Genomic DNA, 23,033 nt, shown 5'->3' with positions numbered 1-23,033 from the left:
GGTAATAGGGTGCCATTTGGGACTTACCCATGAAAAGTACTGCACTATACCTTTCAAGACTAACCAACCAATGTGGTTGTGTGAAGAAAACCCCAATGTCAGCATTTGAGCACCTAGGGCTGCATATCAATAGTCTATAGTGGCTTCCTCTCCTCTGACTTCCTTTCTTCTTCTCCTCTATGTCTCCTACCTCTCCTCTATGTCTCCTACCTCTCCTCTATGTCTCCTTCCTCTCCTCTATGTCTCCATGTTTCCTTCCTCTCCTTTATGTCTCCTTCCTCTCCTCTATGCCTCCTTCCTCTTCTCTATGCCTCCTTCCTCTCCTCTATGCCTCCTTCCTCTCCTCTATGCCTCCTTCCTCTCCTCTATGCCTCCTTCCTCTCCTCTATGCCTCCTTCCTCTCCTCTATGTCTCCTTCCTCTCCTCTATGTCTCCATGTCTCCTTCCTCTCCTCTATGACTCCTTCCTCTCCTCTGTCTCCTTCCTCTCCTCTGACTCCTTCCTCTCCTCTATGTCTCCTTCCTCTCCTCTATGACTCCTTCCTCTCCTCTATGACTCCTTCCTCTCTTCTATGACTCCTTCCTCTCTTCTATGACTCCTTCCTCTCTTCTATGACTCCTTCCTCTCTTCTATGACTCCTTCCTCTCCTCTATGACTCCGTCCTCTCCTCTATGACTCCTTCCTCTCCTCTATGACTCCTTCCTCTCCTCTATGACTCCTTCCTCTCCTCTATGACTCCTTCCTCTAGCGTTAGCAAAATGACTGGAAGTCTATGGGTATCTGGACAAACATACTTCACTACAATGGTAATAGGGTGCCATTTGGGACTTACCCATGAAAAGTACTGCACTATACCTTTCAAGACTAACCAACCAATGTGGTTGTGTGAAGAAAACCCCAATGTCAGCATTTGAGCACCTAGGGCTGCATATCAATAGTCTATAGTGGTTTCCTCTCCTCTGACTTCCTTTCTTCTTCTCCTCTATGTCTCCTACCTCTCCTCTATGTCTCCTACCTCTCCTCTATGTCTCCTTCCTCTCCTCTATGTCTCCATGTTTCCTTCCTCTCCTTTATGTCTCCTTCCTCTCCTCTATGCCTCCTTCCTCTTCTCTATGCCTCCTTCCTCTCCTCTATGCCTCCTTCCTCTCCTCTATGCCTCCTTCCTCTCCTCTATGCCTCCTTCCTCTCCTCTATGCCTCCTTCCTCTCCTCTATGTCTCCTTCCTCTCCTCTATGTCTCCATGTCTCCTTCCTCTCCTCTATGACTCCTTCCTCTCCTCTGTCTCCTTCCTCTCCTCTGTCTCCTTCCTCTCCTCTATGCCTCCTTCCTCTCCTCTATGCCTCCTTCCTCTCCTCTATGCCTCCTTCCTCTCCTCTATGCCTCCTTCCTCTCCTCTATGCCTCCTTCCTCTCCTCTATGCCTCCTTCCTCTCCTCTATGACTCCTTCCTCTCCTCTATGTCTCCTTCCTCTCCTCTATGTCTCCTTCCTCTCCTCTATGACTCCTTCCTCTCCTCTATGACTCCTTCCTCTCTTCTATGACTCCTTCCTCTCTTCTATGACTCCTTCCTCTCTTCTATGACTCCTTCCTCTCTTCTATGACTCCGTCCTCTCCTCTATGACTCCGTCCTCTCCTCTATGACTCCTTCCTCTCCTCTATGACTCCTTCCTCTCCTCTATGACTCCTTCCTCTCCTCTATGACTCCTTCCTCTCCTCTATGACTCCTTCCTCTCCTCTATGACTCCTTCCTCTCCTCTATGACTCCTTCCTCTCCTCTATTTCTCCTTCCTCTCCTCTATTTCTCCTTCCTCTCTGTTTCTCCTTCCTCTCCTCTATTTCTCCTTCCTCTCCTCTATTTCTCCTTCCTCTCCTCTATGACTCCTTCCTCTCCTCTATGTCTCCTTCCTCTCCTCTATGACTCCTTCCTCTCCTCTATGTCTCCTTCCTCTCCTCTATGACTCCTTTCTTTCATCTGCACTGGTCTGAATACATGTCCTGTGAAAACCAAAATGGAGTCTGCAATGAATTCGCTATCACTTGTCTAGTGGTTTAATGACAAAGAGAAAAAGGAGACGAGGACACCTATTTAGAACATTGAGATTATTGAGATATACAGTTATTGTCATTTTCAGTGTCATCTACTTGGCTGAGGGTCATCTAATCAATGGCTGAGGGTGGATGGAAGAAGTAAAAGGCATCCTTGTTTTCAGAAGACTTTAGAAGGCCCTCTACAGGGAGCTCAGTAAGTACTTTAAGGTTGGCAGGTTAAGTTTGGAGAATGTTTTGTTAGGATGATCAAACCTCTCTTTCCATGATTAAGGGTCATCCACTTTGGCAATCTGCCGGGACCAAAAAAGGGTTCTTAAAAGGGTTCTAAAAAGCCGAAGAACCTTTTTAGGTTCTAAATAGCACCTTTTTTTCTAAGAGTGTATAAAGGCAATAGGGTGCCATATACAGTCTATACTACCTAAACTGAAGCAGCAGTCAAATGCACATTAGCATGCAGCACTAACAGAAGCAGCAGAATCTTCATAAATAATCAAAACGAACAGGAAATACTTAGGTCTCTCGTGGTAGAAACCATTTGAAAGGATATGAATGTATCAAAATTTTAATAGCTATTCGCCTGAAAATATTTAAAGGATTTATGATGTACAAGGCAGGGTTGGCACTAAAGCGGAAGATAGTCTTCCCTCTGTTTAGCACTATGAATGTCTGTGGAGAGAAAGAAACAGAGAGAGAGAGAGAGAGAGAGAGAGAAGATAAACAGGTTAAATGTAATAATTCAAGGCATGCACACCCAACATAGCTCTAGGTACAGTACTTCATCCTCATGTATCAGCTATGTGCTCAGAAAAGAAAATGTCAGGTAAAACATTGTCAATTACATTATATGCCATAGATATTGGTCAATTACATGCACAGAGAAGTCACAATACTAGTATTCTAATCTACATAAATAAATACTGTATGTTTGAATAAAATTCTAAATAAACATATTTCACAAACAACATTTCACAGCTGTAACAATGTTAGCCATTTAAAGAAATAATCTGTCTTTTTTTTTTTTACTCTCCACCTTGTCCTATATGCAGGGTTTCCCAACCTCGGTCCTGGGGCCCCACTGAGTGAACGTTTTGGTTTTTGCCCTGGCACTACACAGCTGATTGAAATAATCAAAGCTTGATGATGAGTTGGTTGGTTGCTATATTGGACAGACAACGTCGACATACCCTGTATATGTAAACTACATGTTAAAATACTGTTCCTACTAATCGACATCCTGAAAATGGTTGCCAAACAATCTCAATGCAGGGCAGGCAGCCTCTAATGTTGGGTTTTTTCCCATAAGCCCCTCTCAAACCAATCATCGTGATGTTTCCTTCTCTAACAGGAAATGTGCAGTGTACAGAGAAATGTCCTGTGCTAATGTTTCAGCTGCTTCCTCTACATTGTGTCCTGCCCTGCCTGCTGTCGATTGCTAGAATTGAAAGGAGTGGAAGCGTGCACAGAGACCGACTGAGTAGGAAGCAGATAACCTCATAATTGTTTAAATAAAGCATGACAATTTGCATGAAACTTTAATGACCCTGCAGTAAGTCTAGCAGAGCATAGACCGTGGACCAGTGTTTCAGCCCAAAGACAGAGAGGAGAGGAGACGAGAGGAGAGGAGAGGAAGAGAGTAAGAGAGGAGAGTAAGACAGTGACCCAGCCCCATGGGGAGACCTCAGAAAGATAGAGACAGAGACAGACAGAGAGAGAGAGAGAGAGAGAGAGAGAGAGAGAGAGAGAGAGAGAGAGAGACAGAGAGAGAGAGACAAAGTGGAGGAACATAGGGAGATACACTGAGAAAGAGTGTACAAAAATATAAACACAACATGTAAAGTGTTGGTCCCATGGTTCATGAGCTGAAATAAAAGATCCCAGAAAACTTCCATATGCATTCCATACCATATCCATATTGTGTGCACAAATTTGTTTGTGAGCATTTCTCCTTTGCCAGGATAGTCCATCCACCTGACAAGTGTGGCATATCAAGAAGCTGATTAAACAGCATGATCATTACACAGGTGCACCTTGTGCTGGGGACAATAAAAAGCAACTCTAAAATGTGTAGTTTTGTAACACAACACAATGCCACAGACGTCTCGAGTTTTGAGGGAGAGTGCAATTGGCATGCAGGAATGTCCACCAGAGCTTTTGACAGATAATTGAATGTTCATTTCTCTACCATAAGCCGCATCCAACGTCGTTTTAGAGAATTTGGCAGTACTTCCAACCGGCCTCACAACCGCAGACCACGTGTATGGTGTCGTGTGGGCGAGCAGTTTGCTGATATCTACGTTGTGAACAGAGTGCCCCATGGTGGCGATGGGGTTATGGTATGGGCAGACATAAGCTACGGACAATTAACACAATTGCATTTTATCAATGGCAATTTGAATGCACAGAGATATCGTGACAAGATCCTGAGGCCCACTGTCGTGCCAGTCCTCCGCCGCCATCACTTCATGTTTCAGCATGACAATGCACGGCCCCATGTCGCAAGGATCTGTACACAATTCCTGGAAGCTGAAAATGTCCTAGTTCTTCCATGTCAAACCCCCCTTGAGCATGTTTGGGATGCTCTGGATCGACGTGTACGACAGCGTGTTTCAGTTCCCACAAATATCCAGAAACTTCATACAGCCATTGAAGAGGAGTGAAACAACATTCCACAGGCCACAATCAACAGCCTGATCAACTCTATGAGAAGGAGTGTCAAGCTGCATCAGGCAAATGGTGGCCACACCAGATACTGACTGGTCTTCTGATCCACACCCCTACTTTTATTAAAGGTATCTGTGACCAACAGATGCATATCTGTATTACCAGTCATGTGAAATCTATAGATTAGGACCTAATGAATTTATTTCAATGACTGATTTATTTACAATAGAGAGAATGTTGGGGCCAACAGTAGGCATAACCTCTTTTAGTATTCTAGTAAGGATCATGTCCAAGGGCAGGAGGAGATCTTCATGTGGTCTAAAGTATCAAGGAGGGACTCGAGGGATATTTTCTCAAAGGAGCAAAAGGAGGCAGTAGACAGTCTGCTTCAAGTGCCTCCAGGTGAGAAATGTTGGTGTGGTCTTGGCTACTGTACATCTGGGATCTAATATTATTTATACATTCTGTAAAGAATCGTAAAAAAAACGTTTGGAGAGATCAGGGGATGCGAGCATATCACTGCTAGAGGGGGCACCAACAACACGCTCAATTGTCTTAAACAGAATGTTGGAGTGGTGAGTATTCTCAGAGTGTGAGTTAGAAGCAGACGTTACACCTTCCTCTCCAGCAATTGAGTTAGGAAGGACGCCTGTATCTTTGTAGTGACTGGGTGTATTGATACACCATCCAAAGTGTAATTAATAACTTCACCATGCTCAAAAGGAATATTCAATGACTGCATTTTTTCCCCCTTTACCCATCTACCAATAGCTGCCCTTCTTCGCAAGACATTGGGAAAACCTCCCTGGTCTTTGTGGTTGAATCTGTGTTTGAAATGCACTGCTCGACTGAGGGACCTGACAGATAATTGTATGTGTGGGGTACAGAGATGAGGGAGTCATAATAAAATCATGTTAAACACCATCATTGCGCACAGAGTGAGTCCATGAAATGTATTATGTGACTTGTTAAGCAAATGTTTTGTCCTTAACTAATTTAGGCTTGACATAACAAAGGGGAATAGTTCTAATATACTTATTGACTCAAGACATTTCAGCGTTTAATTAATTTGTAAAAATGTAAAAATGAACGTAATTCCACTTTGACATTATGGGGTATTGTGTTTAGGCCAGTGACACCCCTTTGTCAAACATCCTCTCTCTAGGATTTTAACATTTTAAATTCTGGTCCTCTCTACATGAACTGATGTATTGTACAACATAGACAGCATCATTACGTTTAAAAAACGGTCAAATATTGTAAAAGGGTGTGAATGAGATTGTGCGGTAAAACTAATCCTTTTAAGGGGCTTGGTATTTGCTCTCATTTGGACTAAAAACCTGGAAAAGATCTGTAATATTTGCTGTATTTCTGTGCTCTTGTCATTTCCCCCGGAGTCTACTGTAAGTGTACCTAAAAGGTTCTTCACAGCGAAACACATTTCGATAACATGGGCTAGGCTGCATCCAAGAGGGTAGAGAGAGGGAGCGATGCCGCTCGCTCTCGCATGCTTGCAAACGTCTCCCATTTCACCCATGTCCTCACCTCATCCTCCACCCTCCTTTGCTCTCTCCCCCTTCCTCTCCTCCACTCTGCACCACCAGAGAGAAACATCCACTAACCTGATGCTGGTAGCGACAGCATTCCACACCAAGCCCAGCACAAGCTAGTCTTGCGTTACCATACTCCATAATCTCATTCATCACTCAGCTGTGGAACGTGAGGAGCTTGGAAATAGAGGCTAAGCACAATCTAGCTTGCACAGCCTGGCTCATCCCCAACTCAACCCAGGACAGCGTAGCATGGCCTAGCCCCAGCCCCAGCCCAAGACAACCCAGTCCAACCCAGCCCAGCCCAAGATAACCAGCCCCGCCCAAGACAACCCAACCCCACCGAAGATAACCAGCCCCGCCCAAGACAACCCAGCCCCACCCAAGACAACCCAGCCCCGCCCAAGACAACCCAGCCAAGCCCAAGACAACCCAACCCCACCCAAGATAACCAGCCCCGCCCAAGACAACCCAACCCCACCCAAGATAACCAGCCCCGCCCAAGACAACCCAACCCCACCCAAGATAACCAGCCCCGCCCAAGACAACCCAACCCCACCCAAGATAACCAGCCCCGCCCAAGACAACCCAACCCCACCCAAGATAACCAGCCCCGCCCAAGACAACCCAGCCCCGCCCAAGGCAACCCAGCCCCGCCCAAGGCAACCCAACCCCACCCAAGATAACCAGCCCCGCCCAAGACAACCCAGCCCCGCCCAAGACAACCCAGCCCCAACACAGGACAACCCCAGCCCAGGCCAAACTAAGTCCAGCCTAAGACATCCTAGCCCCAGCCTGACTGACCTGGTGTTCTGACAAACTGACCTACACACTCAGCGTGTGCTACAATTGAATGAAGATTGTCATAATTTGGGTGCCATTTGGGAGTGGGATGCATTAGTATTCTCAGATAGTCAGAACAGCGTCCTACATTAGTATTCTCAGATAGTCAGAACAGCGTCCTAGCCCCTGCTCCATCTCATGGCCCAGCCCTGCCCTATCCCACAGCCCAGCCCTGCCCTATCCCACAGCCCAGCCCTGCCCTATCCCACAGCCCAGCCCTGCCCTATCCCACAGCCCAGCCCTGCCCTAGAGCCAGTACTAATGTATCACCCAGGGCTAGCCTGTCAGGGGAGGGGAGACAGACCAATAGAGAACCTCCAATTCTCCTAGCCTCCTCCACATTACATTTTCCTCACATCCGTCCATCCAGCCTCTATACAGAGGCTGAGTACGTGTTCCAAATGGCACCCTATTCCCTATATAGTGCACTACTTTTGACAAGGGCCCATATATGCTGAATAGTGCACTACTTTTCCCTATATGCTAAACTAGGGAATAGGGTGTCATAATAAAGGCTGGAAGGGAGAGTAGTTGTTGATAAAGGCTGGAAGGGAGAGTGGTTGTTGATTAAGGCTGGAAGGGAGAGTGGTTGTTGATTAAGGCTGGAAGGGAGAGTGGTTGTTGATAAAGGCTGGAAGGGAGAGTGGTTGTTGATTAAGGCTGGAAGGGAGAGTGGTTGTTGATTAAGGCTGGAAGGGAGAGTAGTTGTTGATTAAGGCTGGAAGGGAGAGTAGTTGTTGATTAAGGCTGGAAGGGAGAGTGGTTGTTGATAAAGGCTGAAAGGGAGAGTGGTTGTTGATAAAGGCTGAAAGGGAGAGTAGTTGTTGATTAAGGCTGGAAGGGAGAGTAGTTGTTAATTAAGGCTGGAAGGGAGAGTGGTTGTTGATAAAGGCTGGAAGGGAGAGTGGTTGTTGATTAAGGCTGGAAGGGAGAGTAGTTGTTGATAAAGGCTGGAAGGGAGAGTGGTTGTTGATAAAGGCTGGAAGGGAGAGTGGTTGTTGATTAAGGCTGGAAGGGAGAGTGGTTGTTGATAAAGGCTGGAAGGGAGAGTGGTTGTTGATGAAGGCTGGAAGGGAGAGTGGTTGTTGATAAAGGCTGGAAGGGAGAGTAGTTGTTGATTAAGGCTGGAAGGGAGAGTGGTTGTTGATAAAGGCTGAAAGGGAGAGTGGTTGTTGATAAAGGCTGAAAGGGAGAGTGGTTGTTGATAAAGGCTGGAAGGGAGAGTGGTTGTTGATAAAGGCTGGAAGGGAGAGTGGTTGTTGATAAAGGCTGGAAGGGAGAGTGGTTGTTGATTAAGGCTGGAAGGGAGAGTGGTTGTTGATTAAGGCTGGAAGGGAGAATGGTTGTTGATAAAGGCTGGAAGGGAGAGTGGTTGTTGATGAAGGCTGGAAGGGAGAGTGGTTGTTGATAAAGGCTGGAAGGGAGAGTAGTTGTTGATTAAGGCTGGAAGGGAGAGTGGTTGTTGATTAAGGCTGGAAGGGAGAGTGGTTGTTGATAAAGGCTGGAAGGGAGAGTAGTTGTTGATTAAGGCTGGAAGGGAGAGTGGTTGTTGATTAAGGCTGGAAGGGAGAGTAGTTGTTGATTAAGGCTGGAAGGGAGAGTGGTTGTTGATTAAGGCTGGAAGGGAGAGTAGTTGTTGATTAAGGCTGGAAGGGAGAGTGGTTGTTGATTAAGGCTGGAAGGGAGAGTAGTTGTTGCTAAAGGCTGGAAGGGAGAGTGGTTGTTGATTAAGGCTGGAAGGGAGAGTGGTTGTTGATTAAGGCTGGAAGGGAGAGTGATGCCTTTGGCCACTCGGGAGCCCAGATTGACTAAGGAGGGAAATATCACCAAACATCACATCAACATCAATAAGGTGTGACTCTTAACTATACTGACTTATACAGCACTTCTCCATGATCATTTAGGTAGAAGATAGTCACGATGTTGAGAGAGGAGGATGGGACGCCCTTGTTTCTGTAACAGCTATCATACATTTGATAGTTTAGGGCAGGTAGAGACTACTCTGGAGGATAGTCAAAGAATGTTGTCTGTCTGTCTGTCTGTCTGTCTGTCTGTCTGTCTGTCTGTCTGTCTGTCTGTCTGTACATACAGCACAATAGCACTGATACCCTCCTCAATCAAAGCTGGTTACTGTCGCTCTTCAAAGAGCTGATTTCTCATCTGCCCTATCGACACTAGGGAATCCAGGTGTCATTTGTTTTGTAAAGTATTCCATAACTGTGGTGCATTAAAACTAGAGGCGGATTTACCATGTGGGACCTCAAAAGTTAACCAACCCTGCGAACGGGTTTGGTATTTATTTTTATATTCAACAGGGAAGTGAGGTACACTATATTGCCAAAAGTATGTGGACACCTGCTCATCGAACATCTCATTCCAAAATCATGGGCAATAATATGCAGTTGCCCCCCCCCCCCCCCCTTTGCTGCTATAACAGCCTCCATTCTTCTGGAAAGACTTTCCACTAGATGTTGGAACATTGCTGCGAGGACTTGCTTCTATTCAGCCACAAGAACATTAGTGAGATCGGGCACTGATGTTGGGCGATTAGGCCTGACTCACAGGCAGCGTTCCAATTCATGCCAAAGGTGTTTGATGGGGTTGAGGTCAGGTATCTGTGCAGGCCAGTCAAGTTCTTCCACACCGATCTCGACAAACTATTTCTATATGGACCTCGCTTTGTGCACGGGGGCATTGTCATAATGAAACAGGAAAGGGCCTTCCCCAAACTGTTGCCACAAAGTTGGGAACATAGAATTGTCTAGAATATAATTGTACGCTGTAGCATTAAGATTTCCCTTCAGTGAAACTAAGAGCCTAGCCCAAACCATGAAAACAGCCCCAGACCACTATTCTTCCTCCACCAAACTTTACAGTTGGCACTATGCATTGTAAAGTTGGACTGCACGTTTCCACTGCTCCAGAGTCCAATGGCGGCGAGTTTTACACCACTCCAGCCGACGCTTGGCATTGCGAGTGGTGATTTTAGGCTCGGCCATGGAAACACATTTCATGATGCTCCCGACGAACAGTTCTTGTACTGACATTGCACCCAGAGGCAGTTTGGAATTCGGTAGTGAGTGTTTTCCTCCTATACGTTTCAACTTCACAATAACAGCACGTACAGTTGACCGGGACAGCTCTAGCAGGGCAAACTGACTTGTTGGAAAGGTGGCATCCTATGACGGTGCCACGTTGAAAGTCATTGAGCTCTTCAGTACAGGCCATTCTACTGTCAATGTTCCTATGGAGATTGCATGGCTGTGTGCTCAATTGTATACACCTTTCAGCAACGGGTGTGACTGAAATACAGTGAGGGAAAAAAGTATTTGATCCCCTGCTGATTTTGTACGTTTGCCCACTGACAAAGAAATGATAAGTCTATAATTTTAATGGTAAATTACTGAGATTAGGAGCACTCCCTTTAAGAGTGTGCTCCTAATCTCAGCTCGTTACCTGTATAAAAGACACCTGAGAGTCAGAAATCTTTCTGATTGAAAGGGTTCAAATACTTATTTCCCTCGTTAAAATGCAAATCAATTTATAACATTTTTGACATGCGTTTTTCTGGATTTGTTTGTTGTTTCTGTATCTCACTGTTCAAATTAACCTACCATTAAAATGATAGACTGATCATTTCTTTATCAGTGGGCAAACGTACAAAATCAGCAGGGGATCAAATACTTCTTTCCCCCACTGTAGCCGAATCCACTATGTTGAAGGGGTGTACACATTATTTTGGCCTTGTTGTGTATGTTGGAAACTTATGGAGCAAAGCTTGTAAACAAGAAGGGAGTAATGAAGTGATCTACGGGACTTTAGTGAGGTCCAGCTGACCTTCTGATAGTGATGAGTATTAAAACTGTCACCTGTGGGCCTCTTGAATGGAACAGGCTGTGTCACACCTGGCCGTGACCGGGAGACCCATGAGGCGGTAAACAATTGGACCTGCATTATCTGGGTTAGGGGAGGGTTTGGCTGGCGGGATGTCCTTGTCCCATCGGGTTCTAGTGACTCCTTGTGGCGGGCCGGGCGCATGCACGCAGACTTCGGACGCCAGTTCTACAGTGTAACTACCGACACATTGGTGCAGCCGGCTTCCGGGTTAAGTGAGCAGTGTGTCAAGAAGCAGTGTCAGGAAAGTTGACTGTACAATCTACTTCAAGCCAATCTTCCCTCTAAGCTGCGTGCGTCCCGAGACTGAAGCGCAGATCCCTGGGACTTGCAGAAATATCAGCCCACAGAGAGAAGCACGAGATTAAACTTCACTCAACTTTCTAGAGCAGTGGTCACCAACCGGTCAATCGTGATCGACTGATCGATCTCCAAGGCATTTCTAGTCGATCACCAAACATTTCTGTTAAAAAAACAACAACAAAAACTTGTGTTCTTATTTTTTTTTATTTGTCTTGGGCGGTTGGCAGTAGGTGCACCTGATTTCAGATGCCCTGCGTGCTGGGTAGGCCAACTGTTGCCATTTTGAACCATTTCATGTGCCATCAGCTGGAAGACTGTGTCCCTTTTTGGTCAGTGTCAGTGGAGAAAAGGGAGACTGGAGAGATGTTGACAGGTGGACCCTCAGTCTGCTGCTCTCTCCTTCCGCTGAGACATCAGATACAGGTACTATCAGCCCGGTAAAATAAAAGCTAATTATTTAAATGTATACTCACTCAGCTATGCCTCAAAAGTAATACAGCAACAGATCTATTACCGGTGTGATCATACCTTTGAAAAATAATTGTATATGAATGGCCTGAACAACGCATTGGCAGGGCAATTCAATCAAAGCCAATATGTGGTGATAATGTATTGGGCCTATACAGTTGAAGTCGGAAGTTTACATACACCTTAGCCAAATACATTTAGACTCAGTTTTTCACAATTCCTGACATTTAATCCTAGTAAAAATTCCCTGTCTTAGGTTAGGTACGATCACCACTTTAAGTTAAGAATGTGAAATGTCAGAATAATAGTAGAGAGAATTATTTATTTCAGCATGTATTTCTTTCATCAAATTCCCAGTGGGTCAGAAGTTTACAAACACTCAATGTGTATGTATTAGTATGTAGGCCTTGAAATAAATCAACGGGTACACCTCCAATTGACTCAAATGATGTCATTTAGCCTATCAGAAGCTTCTAAAGCCATGACATCATTTTCTGGAATTTCCCAAGCTGTTTAAAGGCTCAGTCAACTAAGTGTATGTAAACTTCTGACCCACTGGAATTGTAATACAGTGACTTCTAAGTGAAATAATCTGTCTGTAAACAATTGTTGGAAAAATTGCACAAAGTAGATGTCCTAACCGACTTGCCAAAACGATAGTTTGTTAACAAGAAACTTGTGGAGTGGTTGAAAAACGAGTTTTAATGACTCCAACCTAAGTGTATGTAAACTTCCGACTTCAACTGTAGCTTACTGCACAAACCTAATTGCTACAGTACTGTTTTTAAATTGGTTAATGTTGCATAGACTTACGTTTTATAAGCCAAGTCAAAAAAAATCTGAGCAGTTGTTAGGAATTTTGTTAATAAATAGTTAAAACAAATTCTAGCTTTAGATAAAACTATAACTAATTGAACTCTGCATGCCTGGTGAAAAGAGATTCGTGTTGTGGGTTATAAAATAAGCAGAAAGGGTCGTTAAACTATGGTTGAACTGACCCAACTTAGCCCTGAGGTGTTTACATAAACTTTTTAGGTCTTCCATTATCTTGAGTTGTCTGCTAAAGTGGTAATAAATTATAGTGAGCCTTCAGGGTAAATGATTATATATGTGTCATGTGAGTGCCCTGTGAAGTTGGAATGAACTTTTGAACCTGTTTTCTATTTGTCAGGACAATGAGACTTAATTCTGTAACCTATGACGTCATATCTTGTATATAAACCTGTGTTTATGATCAAATGGCAGCTTGCTCCGAGAATAAACCCTATTATCTAATTTTAATAAGACTGTATCCTGTCTATTTTATGTTAATAGGTATCTTACAAATTCTTATAAATAGACAGATTGAATTTAATTAATGAGTACATTAGAGGAATGATTTAATTCCACTAACAGCAGTAGATCTCGTCTTGCATTTTGACTCAAAGTGATCTTGATTCAGAAAAGGTTGGTGACCACTGTTTTAGAGTATTCCCTGTTAACACCATCAACGTTTCCCTTGACTGAGGCAATTGTGACATACAGTATTAGCAGCTTTCAATGCAACATCCCGAAACAAAACTAACTATGCAAGAGATGTTGTTGTAGGCAGAACGCGTCGGAGTAGGATTCTATTGTATTGACACGCTGCTCAGCCCGTACTCTGCTCAGCCCGTACTCTGCTCAGCCCGTACTCTGCTCAGCCCGTACTCTGCTCAGCCCGTACTCTGCTCAGCCCGTACTCTGCTCAGCCCGTACTCTGCTCAGCCCGTACTCTGCTCAGCCCGTACTCTGCTCAGCCCGTACTCTGCTCAGCCCGTACTCTGCTCAGCCCGTACTCTGCTCAGCCCGTACTCTGCTCAGCCCGTACTCTGCTCAGCCCGTACTCTGCTCAGCCCGTACTCTGCTCAGCCCGCACTCTACACAGGCTGCACTCTACACAGGCCGCACTCTACACAGGCTGCACTCTACACAGGCTGCACTCTACACAGGCTGTACTCTACACATACATCACTACTCAGCCCGTACTCTACACAGACTGTACTCTACACAGACTGCACTACTCAGCCTGTACTCTAGTGTTGGTGGAGCGCTGGGCATGGACAAGCTAAATATTTTACAGCCTTTGGCAAAGTAGGAACTGCTTATCATATGGCGGCATCAGCGCTCATCTGTATAGCCCTAATGCCACTGAGAGAAGCTATCATTGTTTGGGGGCAGAATAATGTGAGGTATGTATTGTTGGAGGTGCGTCTTGGTCAGTTTAGCTCGGAAAATGCTGCCCGTGTCAAACTGCTGCTATAGGCGGCTGCCTAATCCTGCCTAATGGGCGGGCCGGCCGTGGGGCCTAATCATAAAATTATATTTAAAATCGCTATTAATTCAATAGCATCTCTGTGGGCCTAGTCATAAACAACAACAAAAATGTCACTTTTAAAATGCATTACCTTTTCTTGTGGCATAAACGCAACCAGTCCTTATGTTTTCATATGATTGTCAATCACTTCACAGGGCTCTTTTTACTAGGTGACCTGCACACGTTCATCCACTCTCAACATATTACCAGCCTCCAAACAAAGTGGTGAATGGAAAGAGACATCTGTTACACAAAACGCCAAAAAAGTGTAATGACATTTGGAGATTGTCATTAGGCCAGAATTAATGCCTCCACTGTCTCAGTTTCGGCCAATCATCTCCGCCTTGGCAAAATGTCAGTGTTCTCGTTGAACCATTTAGGAGTCTTTGTCATGCCTCTGACAGGCAGTAATGATAAATAATGGTCTAGTAGCCCACCGTTTTCTTGACATTTTGGTTTCATTATTGTCATAGGCTCATGTTTTACTGGTATGGCCCCCACTATTTATTTTGCCGGGACGCCGTACCGGACCGTACCGCCCAACTTTCACCCCTGGTTGTGAACAGTGTGTAGTGGTACCTGGAGAAGTGGGTATACTATAATATTGCCCCAAAATGTCTAAAAGGCCCCCACGGCGACAGAACGGCGCCCTGTGTGGAAAATGATAGGACAAACAGTGACATACATTATGAATGACCTAAAATGATCAATCCCACATTGGTCTTTCAGTCAGGTCAACTGAAGCTGTACTATGCAAATAGGCTAATAATGGAATGAAAACATGAAATAAGAAGAAATAAGAATTTAAAGTCATAAGACATGGCCAGGTATGGAATTATTAACACATACTAACTACACTACAGCCTCTGAATGAGTGTCTACATTTTGGTATCAGCCTGCTGGTGAAATGCATAACTGAGACCGTCAACTTTGTCAACAATCCAGATTTTTTTCATTTTTGGGGGGGTTCTTCTCTCAAAGTCACACTTTTTAACAGAAAAACAACAAAATATGATCTAAGTCCACAACAATGCTTAAACAACATCAGGAGACCACTTTTAATTCAACTGTGCAGGCACCTAGCACCGTTTGGTTAGTGCTGTTTCTGTAGGACACATGAGATTTTCAAAACAAATGGCCACTGGATTGATGTAAATAATAATTCTGACAGGTAGGCATACGCTAGTTAAGATGTAGCCCCTTTCCTCCGAAACACGACCCTGCCGAGCCGCACCGCTTCTTGACACACTGCTCGTTTAACCCGGAAGCCAGCCACACCAATGTTTCGGAGGAAACACCGTACAATTGGAGACCGTGTCAGCGTGCATGCGCCCGGCCCGCCACAGGAGATGCTAGAGCGCGATGGGACAAGGACATCCAGGCCGGCCAAAGCCTCCCATAACCCGGACGACGCTGGGCCAGTTGTGCGTCTGAGCCGGCTGCGACACAGCCCGGGATCGAACCTGGATCTGTAGTGACTTAGACCGCTGCGCCACTCGGGAGGCCCACATCCCTTTCCTGCAGTCAAAATACCTATTGGCCTTGTGGGGAGGGGTGTTATTAATATTTTTCATAATTTCATAATTAATTAACATTATTTTTTTTAAAGCCTCCAAAAATCCGGTATTTTTATGTCAAACGGTTTAGTTATTTCAGTCTTTATTTCAGTCTTCTGTGATGTATAGTGTAATATTGGGATGCAAACGCGAAATGTATTACATTTCAACTTTATATCTGACAAGTGTATTGTTTATTTTTCTTAAGCCCATAACCATGTGGGTGAGGTGTATACTTTAGCTCCAAAGAAGATCTGTTTAAGACCACCAAGAAACTGATTTAGCCCACTGCATTAAATGAATTGGGAAGTTTTTTGGGAAAGCATTTCCATATTGATCTCCAGAAGACGGTCTATCATTAGAATCACTGTTTTTCCTGTTCCTTACAGGTGTTTTTACAATCACTTTGGCACTAATTTCAGCATCTTGATGTCATTTTTCAAAACTCGAGACACAAAACTGATCAAAGTGCACATTTTTTTAAACTCTAGACACAAAACTCACAAGCAATGATCAAAGTGCACTTTTTTTTTAAACTAACACTTTTTCCAATTGCTTGGATACAATACACATAAAGCTAAGATCATTTGTTCATTGAACTAAAATCACCTGTTCAAAATGACGCAACTTAACATTAAAGTATTACCATTTCAAAATGCAATTCACACATTACATCTGAGATGGACGTCTATTAATTTCATTACAATGATCTAATTATCAATTGATACAACTGCTCAAAATGATAAGTAACTGTTGGATAGTTTTGAGGAAACTGACAAACAACATTCCGAGTGTAGATCATGAAAGTTTCAGGATAACGAGATCCATTGACACCAATTAACGTGGAACATGAACCAATTGGACCTCATTATCTATGGATGTAATATTTCATCATCATTCTTTATCAGACACTGTTTCTATGGTCCCATGTACCACTTTTCCAGACCATGTTTTCAGATTTCACATTACTGTACACTTTATTAGGTACACCTATCTAGTGCCGGGTAGGATCCCCTTTTGTCTCCTCAACAGCCTGAATTATTCACGGAGTTGTACGTTAAGAGATGCCCTTCTGCACACCACTGTTTTAATCGGCTGTTATGTGAGCATTTGTGGCCTTTCTGTTAGCTTGAATGAGTCTGGACATTCTCCTCTGACCTCTCTTATTAACAAGGTGTTTTTGCCCACAGAACTGCCGCTCACTTAATGTGTTTTGTTTATCGCACCATTCTCTGTAAACTCTAGAGACTGTAGTGCGTGAAAATCCCAGGAGGGCAGCTGTTTCTGAGATGCTGGAACCACCATGTGTGGCACCAACAATCATACCAGGGTCAAAGTTGCTTAGATGACGCATCTTGCCCGTTCTAATGTTTGGACGAACAACAACTAAAGCTGTCTACTCTATATACTCTTTATATTAAGTTGCAGGCAGCCACATGATTCGCTGTACGAAGGAGCAGGCTATTTGCGTTAACATGCAGGTGTATTTAATAAAGTTGCCAGTAAGTGTTTGCAGGCCCTTGTAATTGCTTTTCCAATACTGCCAACTCGTTTCTGATGATTAGATTTCACATTGTGGTACGAGTGTATATTGTGAAATGAGTGGTACCCCCTACAACAACATAGCGATAACATGGAGCGAGCAGGTGATCCAGGTCACAATAGTCAAGCAGTGGGAGGAGGAAGACGTGGTGGTGAAAGGAAAGGCGGGGGACAAGCCCTCCTTCTGAGAGGTGGTTGTGGGCCTCGTCTGAGAGGTGGTTGTGGGCCTCGTCTGAGAGGTGGTTGTGGGCCTCGTCTGAGAGGTGGTTGTGGGCCTCGTCTGAGAGGTGGTTGTGGGCCTCGTCTGAGAGGTGGTTGTGGGCCTCGTCTGAGAGGTGTGGGGGAACGTGGTAGAGGACACGGACCAAGACCGCGGCAGCAACAGCAAAGAGTGTCCATTGAAATCAGAGCAATAGTTGTAGACCATGTCGTAAATCATGACAATGACGACTGAGGCAGCTACAATGATTCAACCAAACCTCAGAAGATCAACTTTCCGCAATGAGAACCAGTAAATCTTCAGCATGCACTAAACATTAGGCTACTCTCAATTGTCAAATGACTGTATACTGCATGCCAATGTGTACCACAGAGTAGGTGATGTGACTAAATGTGTTCTTACTGTCATTTTCCCTGAAGAATTGAGACTAGGCCGAATAGGGGAGGCAGAGGCAAAATTCTGACTGACCAACAAGAGCGGGCTGTGGTCAATTTGGTTCGGGCCAGAAATTATATTCGCCTTACAGAAATTCAGCAGCCCATCATGGACAATGATGACATGTTCAACAATGTGGAAGCCATAAGTTTGCCGACTATTGCATGCATGCTGAAAGGGCACCAGGTGTCTCTAAAACAGCTATACCGTGTGCCTTTGAAAAGAAATGCAGACAGAGTGAAGCAAGAGGCCTGTTGTGAAAAATTCCCCCAAAACTCTACATCATTGTAATCAGTAATTCTCTTTCCAAAATGTATTTTTAGAGGGTGATGGAGCTGGATGCTGACAAAAACCATCACAAATTCCTCTTCTTGGATGAGGCAGGCTTCAACCTGGCCAAGACAAGGAGGAGAGGTCGGAATTTCATTGACCAGCGGGCAACCATCCAAATACCTGGACATCGTGGGGCCAACATCACCATGTGTGCGGCTATATCGGAAGATGGTGTGGTGGGACTCAGACCTCGTATTGGATCATATAATGTAGCTCTCCTTGTAACCTTCCTTGATGAGCTAAATCAGGTCTGTAGCGCTGATGGCGTGACCCATGTCATTGTGTGGGATAATTTTCAGGTTTCACCATGCTCAAATGGTGCAAGCATGGTTTCAGGCCCATCCACAATTTACCACCCTGTACTTATCCCCATATTCTCCTTTCCTTAACCTGATTGAGGAATTTTTCTCCACATGGAGGTGGAAGGTATATGATAGCCGCCCTCACAAACAAGCCACCCTTCTCCAGGCCATGGATGACACATGCAATGACATCACGGCAGACCAGTGTCGGGCCTGGATTCACCATGCCCGAAGATTCTTCCCAAGATGTTTGGCTAATGAAAACATCCATTGTAATGTGGCCAAATCCACAAGACAGGGTTAATGGAAATATAGAAGTACAGTAATCAATCCTTTGTTTTGCTTTTTACAGGTTGATGGAGCCAGGTGAGGAACACTGCAGTTGACGTTTTACTGTAATTATTTTCTTTTTGCTTTGATTCAAAGAATCCTATGTTGTGATTTTAATGTATTTCATCAATACATTTCAGATTTCTGTCAATGATTCCACTGTCTGTAGTATTCTCTCTATTAGTCCTTTTACAGTGATGTATTTACATGTAGTACCATAATGAAACGTATCACATATTTTGTACTACAATATTTAATGATTGTACGAACAACTACCTAGTGAAACTATCGGTATCTTGTGTGTGGGTGATCTAAATGAATGTTCCTATGGTATTTCATGATAAATTAGTTATTTGAACCAACGATTCTGCAAGTGCAAGGTTTCTTTTAAAGATATGAATGCACAATGCAATGTTTTGAACATTGGACAGCCTGTGTTACAAGTGATGACCGTTTTGAGTTTTGTGTCTAAGGTTTTGAAAAATTACCACAAGGTTCTGAAATTAGTGCCAAAGTGATTGTTAAAAAAATGTAATACAATCTTAGTCACATGACAGCACTTATTCCTCTTACTATATCTGTGATGTAAGGTGTTGAGACAAAGCAAGGCCAAGGATATGTGTGTGTGTGTGTGTGTGTGTGTGTGTGTGTGTGTGTGTGTGTGTGTGTGTGTGTGTGTGTGTGTGTGTGTGTGTGTGTGTGTGTGTCTGTCGGTCTGTGATGGAGGATAGAGATAAGGAGGAGGCGTGTGTTGGTTCACTTACTTTCTGAGCCTGGTAGAAAGGGTCCAGATCCTCCAGTGGTGTTGCCACCATTCCAGGAGGGATGTCGCCATAGATGAAGGGCAGATTCCGCCCAGCCTCCAGGTCGCCATTGGGCTTGGGTTTGTTGTCATCGTCGTCGTCACGGTGACTGCTGTCCTGTTTTGGTGGCGGTTTGTTCTTCTCCTCGTTGATCCGGAGCTCGATGTTAGCCAATGTTTCCGCGGTAAAATATTTAAAGCTGTCAGGTCCTGGTGGTGCCATAAGGGGTGCAGCCATGTTGTCATCCTGTAGCTACTTGGTCTTTAAGTATTGTACCATCCACTGAAACTAGCTCTGGGGGAATGAGAGAGAGTAATGAAGAACAAATGAGCCAAGAGAGCAGAGTTAGAAGGGTAATAGAAGGTGCTCAACAAAAGATGAATCAAGGTGAAACCAAAAATCACAAGAGCATTCGAAGGTAATATGCACAAGAGTGAGTGGTGCCTGTTTCCTTCAAAAGAGCAAGAGAGTTGAGTAAGTAGAGCCCAAAGAACATCAGAGCAGATTAGACTGTAGCAATGGGCTGTCCTATTGTTGAGGCCCTTGTGATTTTCATAGTCTTCTCTTGAAAATACAAGGCATTAAATATTTAATAGTTTGAATGATTTTGAAATGTTTGTGAATATCATACATGGATATCATAACAGCAAGATGTATGTATATGAACTGGATTTGGAGAAGTAATATTTAGCGTTACACTTTATGTGAATCCAACATGGCACCCCGTTACTCTTGACCCAAATACTATATGGGTGCCATTTTGGACGCAAGTACTCTCTCCCTGTTTTTTTCTACGGTAAAGAAAAGCTTCAGAGCAAGAGAAGATCTTTCAAGTTCTCGCACAGCAGAGCCGTCGCAGAAATGGACCAGTACAGTCCGGACTTGACAGAAGAAGAAATAAGACAGGATATGTCCCAAATAACACTCTATTTCCTATATAGTGCACTACTTCTGTACAGAGTTCTATGGGTCATGGTCAAAGGCAGTGCACTATATAGGGAATAGGGTGCCATTTGGGGCGGGACCAGATACGCTAACACTGAACGAGAGATAACGGTTAAAAAGGTGAGATCATCAAACTAAAAACACCAACTAAAACATCAAATAACGATGCTGCTATTTTGAGAAGACACTACAGATGTAGAACGACAGAACAAATATGAGTCAACGGCTTTCATGTATGATAGATATAACAAGTAGGTTAGATCACGAGTCGCAATCCAAATGGCAACCTATTCCCTACATACAATAGTTTACACAGCCCTATGGGTCTTGGTCAAAAGTAGTGGACTATAGGAAACGGACAAAGGCTTTAAATGCTGTAGAGGACACCCTGTGTTTTATTAAAATATATAACGCTAGCTCCATGAATATTGTATTGGAAGAAAATACAAATTAGTGTATTGCTCACATACAGTTGAAGTCGGGAGTTAACATACACTTAGGTTGGAGTCATTAAAACTCGTTTTTCAACCACTCCACACATTTCTTGTTAACAAACTATCGTTTTGGCAAGTTGGTTAGGACATCTACTTTGTGCATGACACAAGTCATTTTTCCAACTATTGTTTACTGACAGATTTTTTTTACTTATAATTCACTGTATCACAATTCCAGTGGGTCAGAAGTTTAAATATACTAAGTTGACTGTGTCTTTAAACAGCTTGGAAAATTCAAAAAAATGATGTCATGGCTTTAGAAGCTTCTAATAGGATAATTGACATAATTTGAGTCAATTGGAGGTGTACCTGTGGATGTATTTCAAGGCCTACCTTCAAACTCAGTGCCTCTTTGCTTGACATCATGGGAAAATCAAAAGAAATCAGCCAAGACCTCAGAAAAAAAATTGTAGACCTCCACAAGTCTGGTTCATCCTTGGGAGCAATTTCCAAACGCCTGAAGGTACCACATTCATCTGTACAAACAATAATATGCAAGTATAAACGCCATGGGACCACGCAGCCGTCATACAGCTCATCTCCTAGAGATGAACGTACTCTGGTGCGAAAAGTGCAAATCAATCCCAGAACAAAAGCAAAAGACCTTGTGAATAATGCTGGAGGAAACAGAAACAAAAGTATCTATATCCACAGTAAAAACTAGTCCTATATCGACATAACCTGAAAGGCCACTCAGCAAGGAAGAAGCCACTTCTCCAAAACCGCCACAAAAAAGCCAGACTACGGTTTGCATCTGCACATGGGGACAAAGATTGTACTTTTTGTAGAAATGTCCTTTGGTCTGATGAAACAAAAATAGAACTGTTTGGCCATAATGACCATCGTTATGTTTGGAGAAAAAAGGGGGAGGCTTGCAAGCCGAAGAACACCATCCCAACCGTGAAGCACGGGCGTGGCAGCATCATGTTGTGGGGGTGCTTTGCTGCAGGAGGGACTGGTGCACTTCACAAAATAGATGGCATCATGAGGCAGGAAAATTATGTGGATATATTGAAGCAACATCTCAATACATCAGTCAGGAAGTTAAAGCTTGGTCGCAAATGGGTCTTCCAAATGGACAAAGACCCCAAGCATACTTCCAAAGCTGTGGCAAAATGGCTTAAGGACAACAAAGTCAAGGTATTGGAGTGACCATCACAAAGCCTTGACCTCAATCCTATAGACCAGGGGTGTCAAACTCATTCCACGGAGGGCCTTGTGTCTGCAGGTTTTTGGTCTTTCCTTTCAATAAAGCCCTAGACAACCAGGTGTGGGGAGTTCCTAACTAATTAGTGATGTTAATTCATCAATCAAGTACAAGGGTGGAGCGAAAACCCGCAGACACTCGGCCCTCCGTGGAATGAGTTTGACACCTGTGCTATAGACAATGTATGGGCAGAACTGAAAAAGTGTGTGCGAGCAAGGAGGCCTACAAACCTGACTCAGTTACACCAGCTTTGTCAGGAGGAATGGGCCAAAATTTACCCAACTTATTGTGGGAAGCTTGTGGAAGGCTACCCTAAATGTTTGACCCAAGGTAAACAATTTAAAGGCAATACTACCAAATACTAATTGAGTGTATGTAAACTTCTGACCCACTGGCAATGTGATGAAATAAATAAATGCTGAAATAAATCATTCTCTCTACTATTATTCTGACATTTCACATTCTTAACTTAAAGTGGTGATCCTAACTGACCTAAGACAGGGAATTTTTACTAGGATTAAATGTCAGGAATTGTGAAAAACTGAGTTTAAATGTATTTGGCTAAGGTGTATGTAAACTTCCGACTTCAACTGTAGATTATTTGTGCTCTCTATCAATTGAAGATACTGATGCCGTAACTTGCATAAAATGTGTGGTTGATTCAGGCCTGGGATGTTAGTTTATTTAGTTTTGTTTATTAGGATCCTCATTAGCTACTGCACATGCAGAAGCTACTGTCACGCCCTGGCCTTAGTATTCTTGTT

General features: G+C 43.8%; 1 protein-coding gene across 3 annotated transcripts in view; it reads right to left on the bottom strand.

The window, feature by feature from the left end:
* The window catches only part of LOC129829621 (sodium channel protein type 8 subunit alpha-like), a 109,642-nt gene that overhangs the window by 77,355 nt on the left and 9,254 nt on the right, over positions 1-23,033 (bottom strand). For all 3 annotated transcript variants that reach the window (XM_055891419.1, XM_055891421.1, XM_055891420.1), the window contains exons 2-3: positions 19,585-19,917; positions 2,597-2,714 (exon numbers count right to left, since the gene is read on the bottom strand). In XM_055891419.1, coding sequence (XP_055747394.1) covers positions 2,597-2,714; positions 19,585-19,860 — 394 coding nt within the window. In that variant the 5' untranslated portion in view covers positions 19,861-19,917. The remainder of the gene's footprint in view (positions 1-2,596; positions 2,715-19,584; positions 19,918-23,033) is intronic.

This window comes from Salvelinus fontinalis, chromosome 31 (genome assembly GCF_029448725.1).
Source record: "Salvelinus fontinalis isolate EN_2023a chromosome 31, ASM2944872v1, whole genome shotgun sequence".
NCBI lineage: Eukaryota > Metazoa > Chordata > Actinopteri > Salmoniformes > Salmonidae > Salvelinus > Salvelinus fontinalis.
This window is presented reverse-complemented; position numbering and strand designations above follow the sequence as displayed.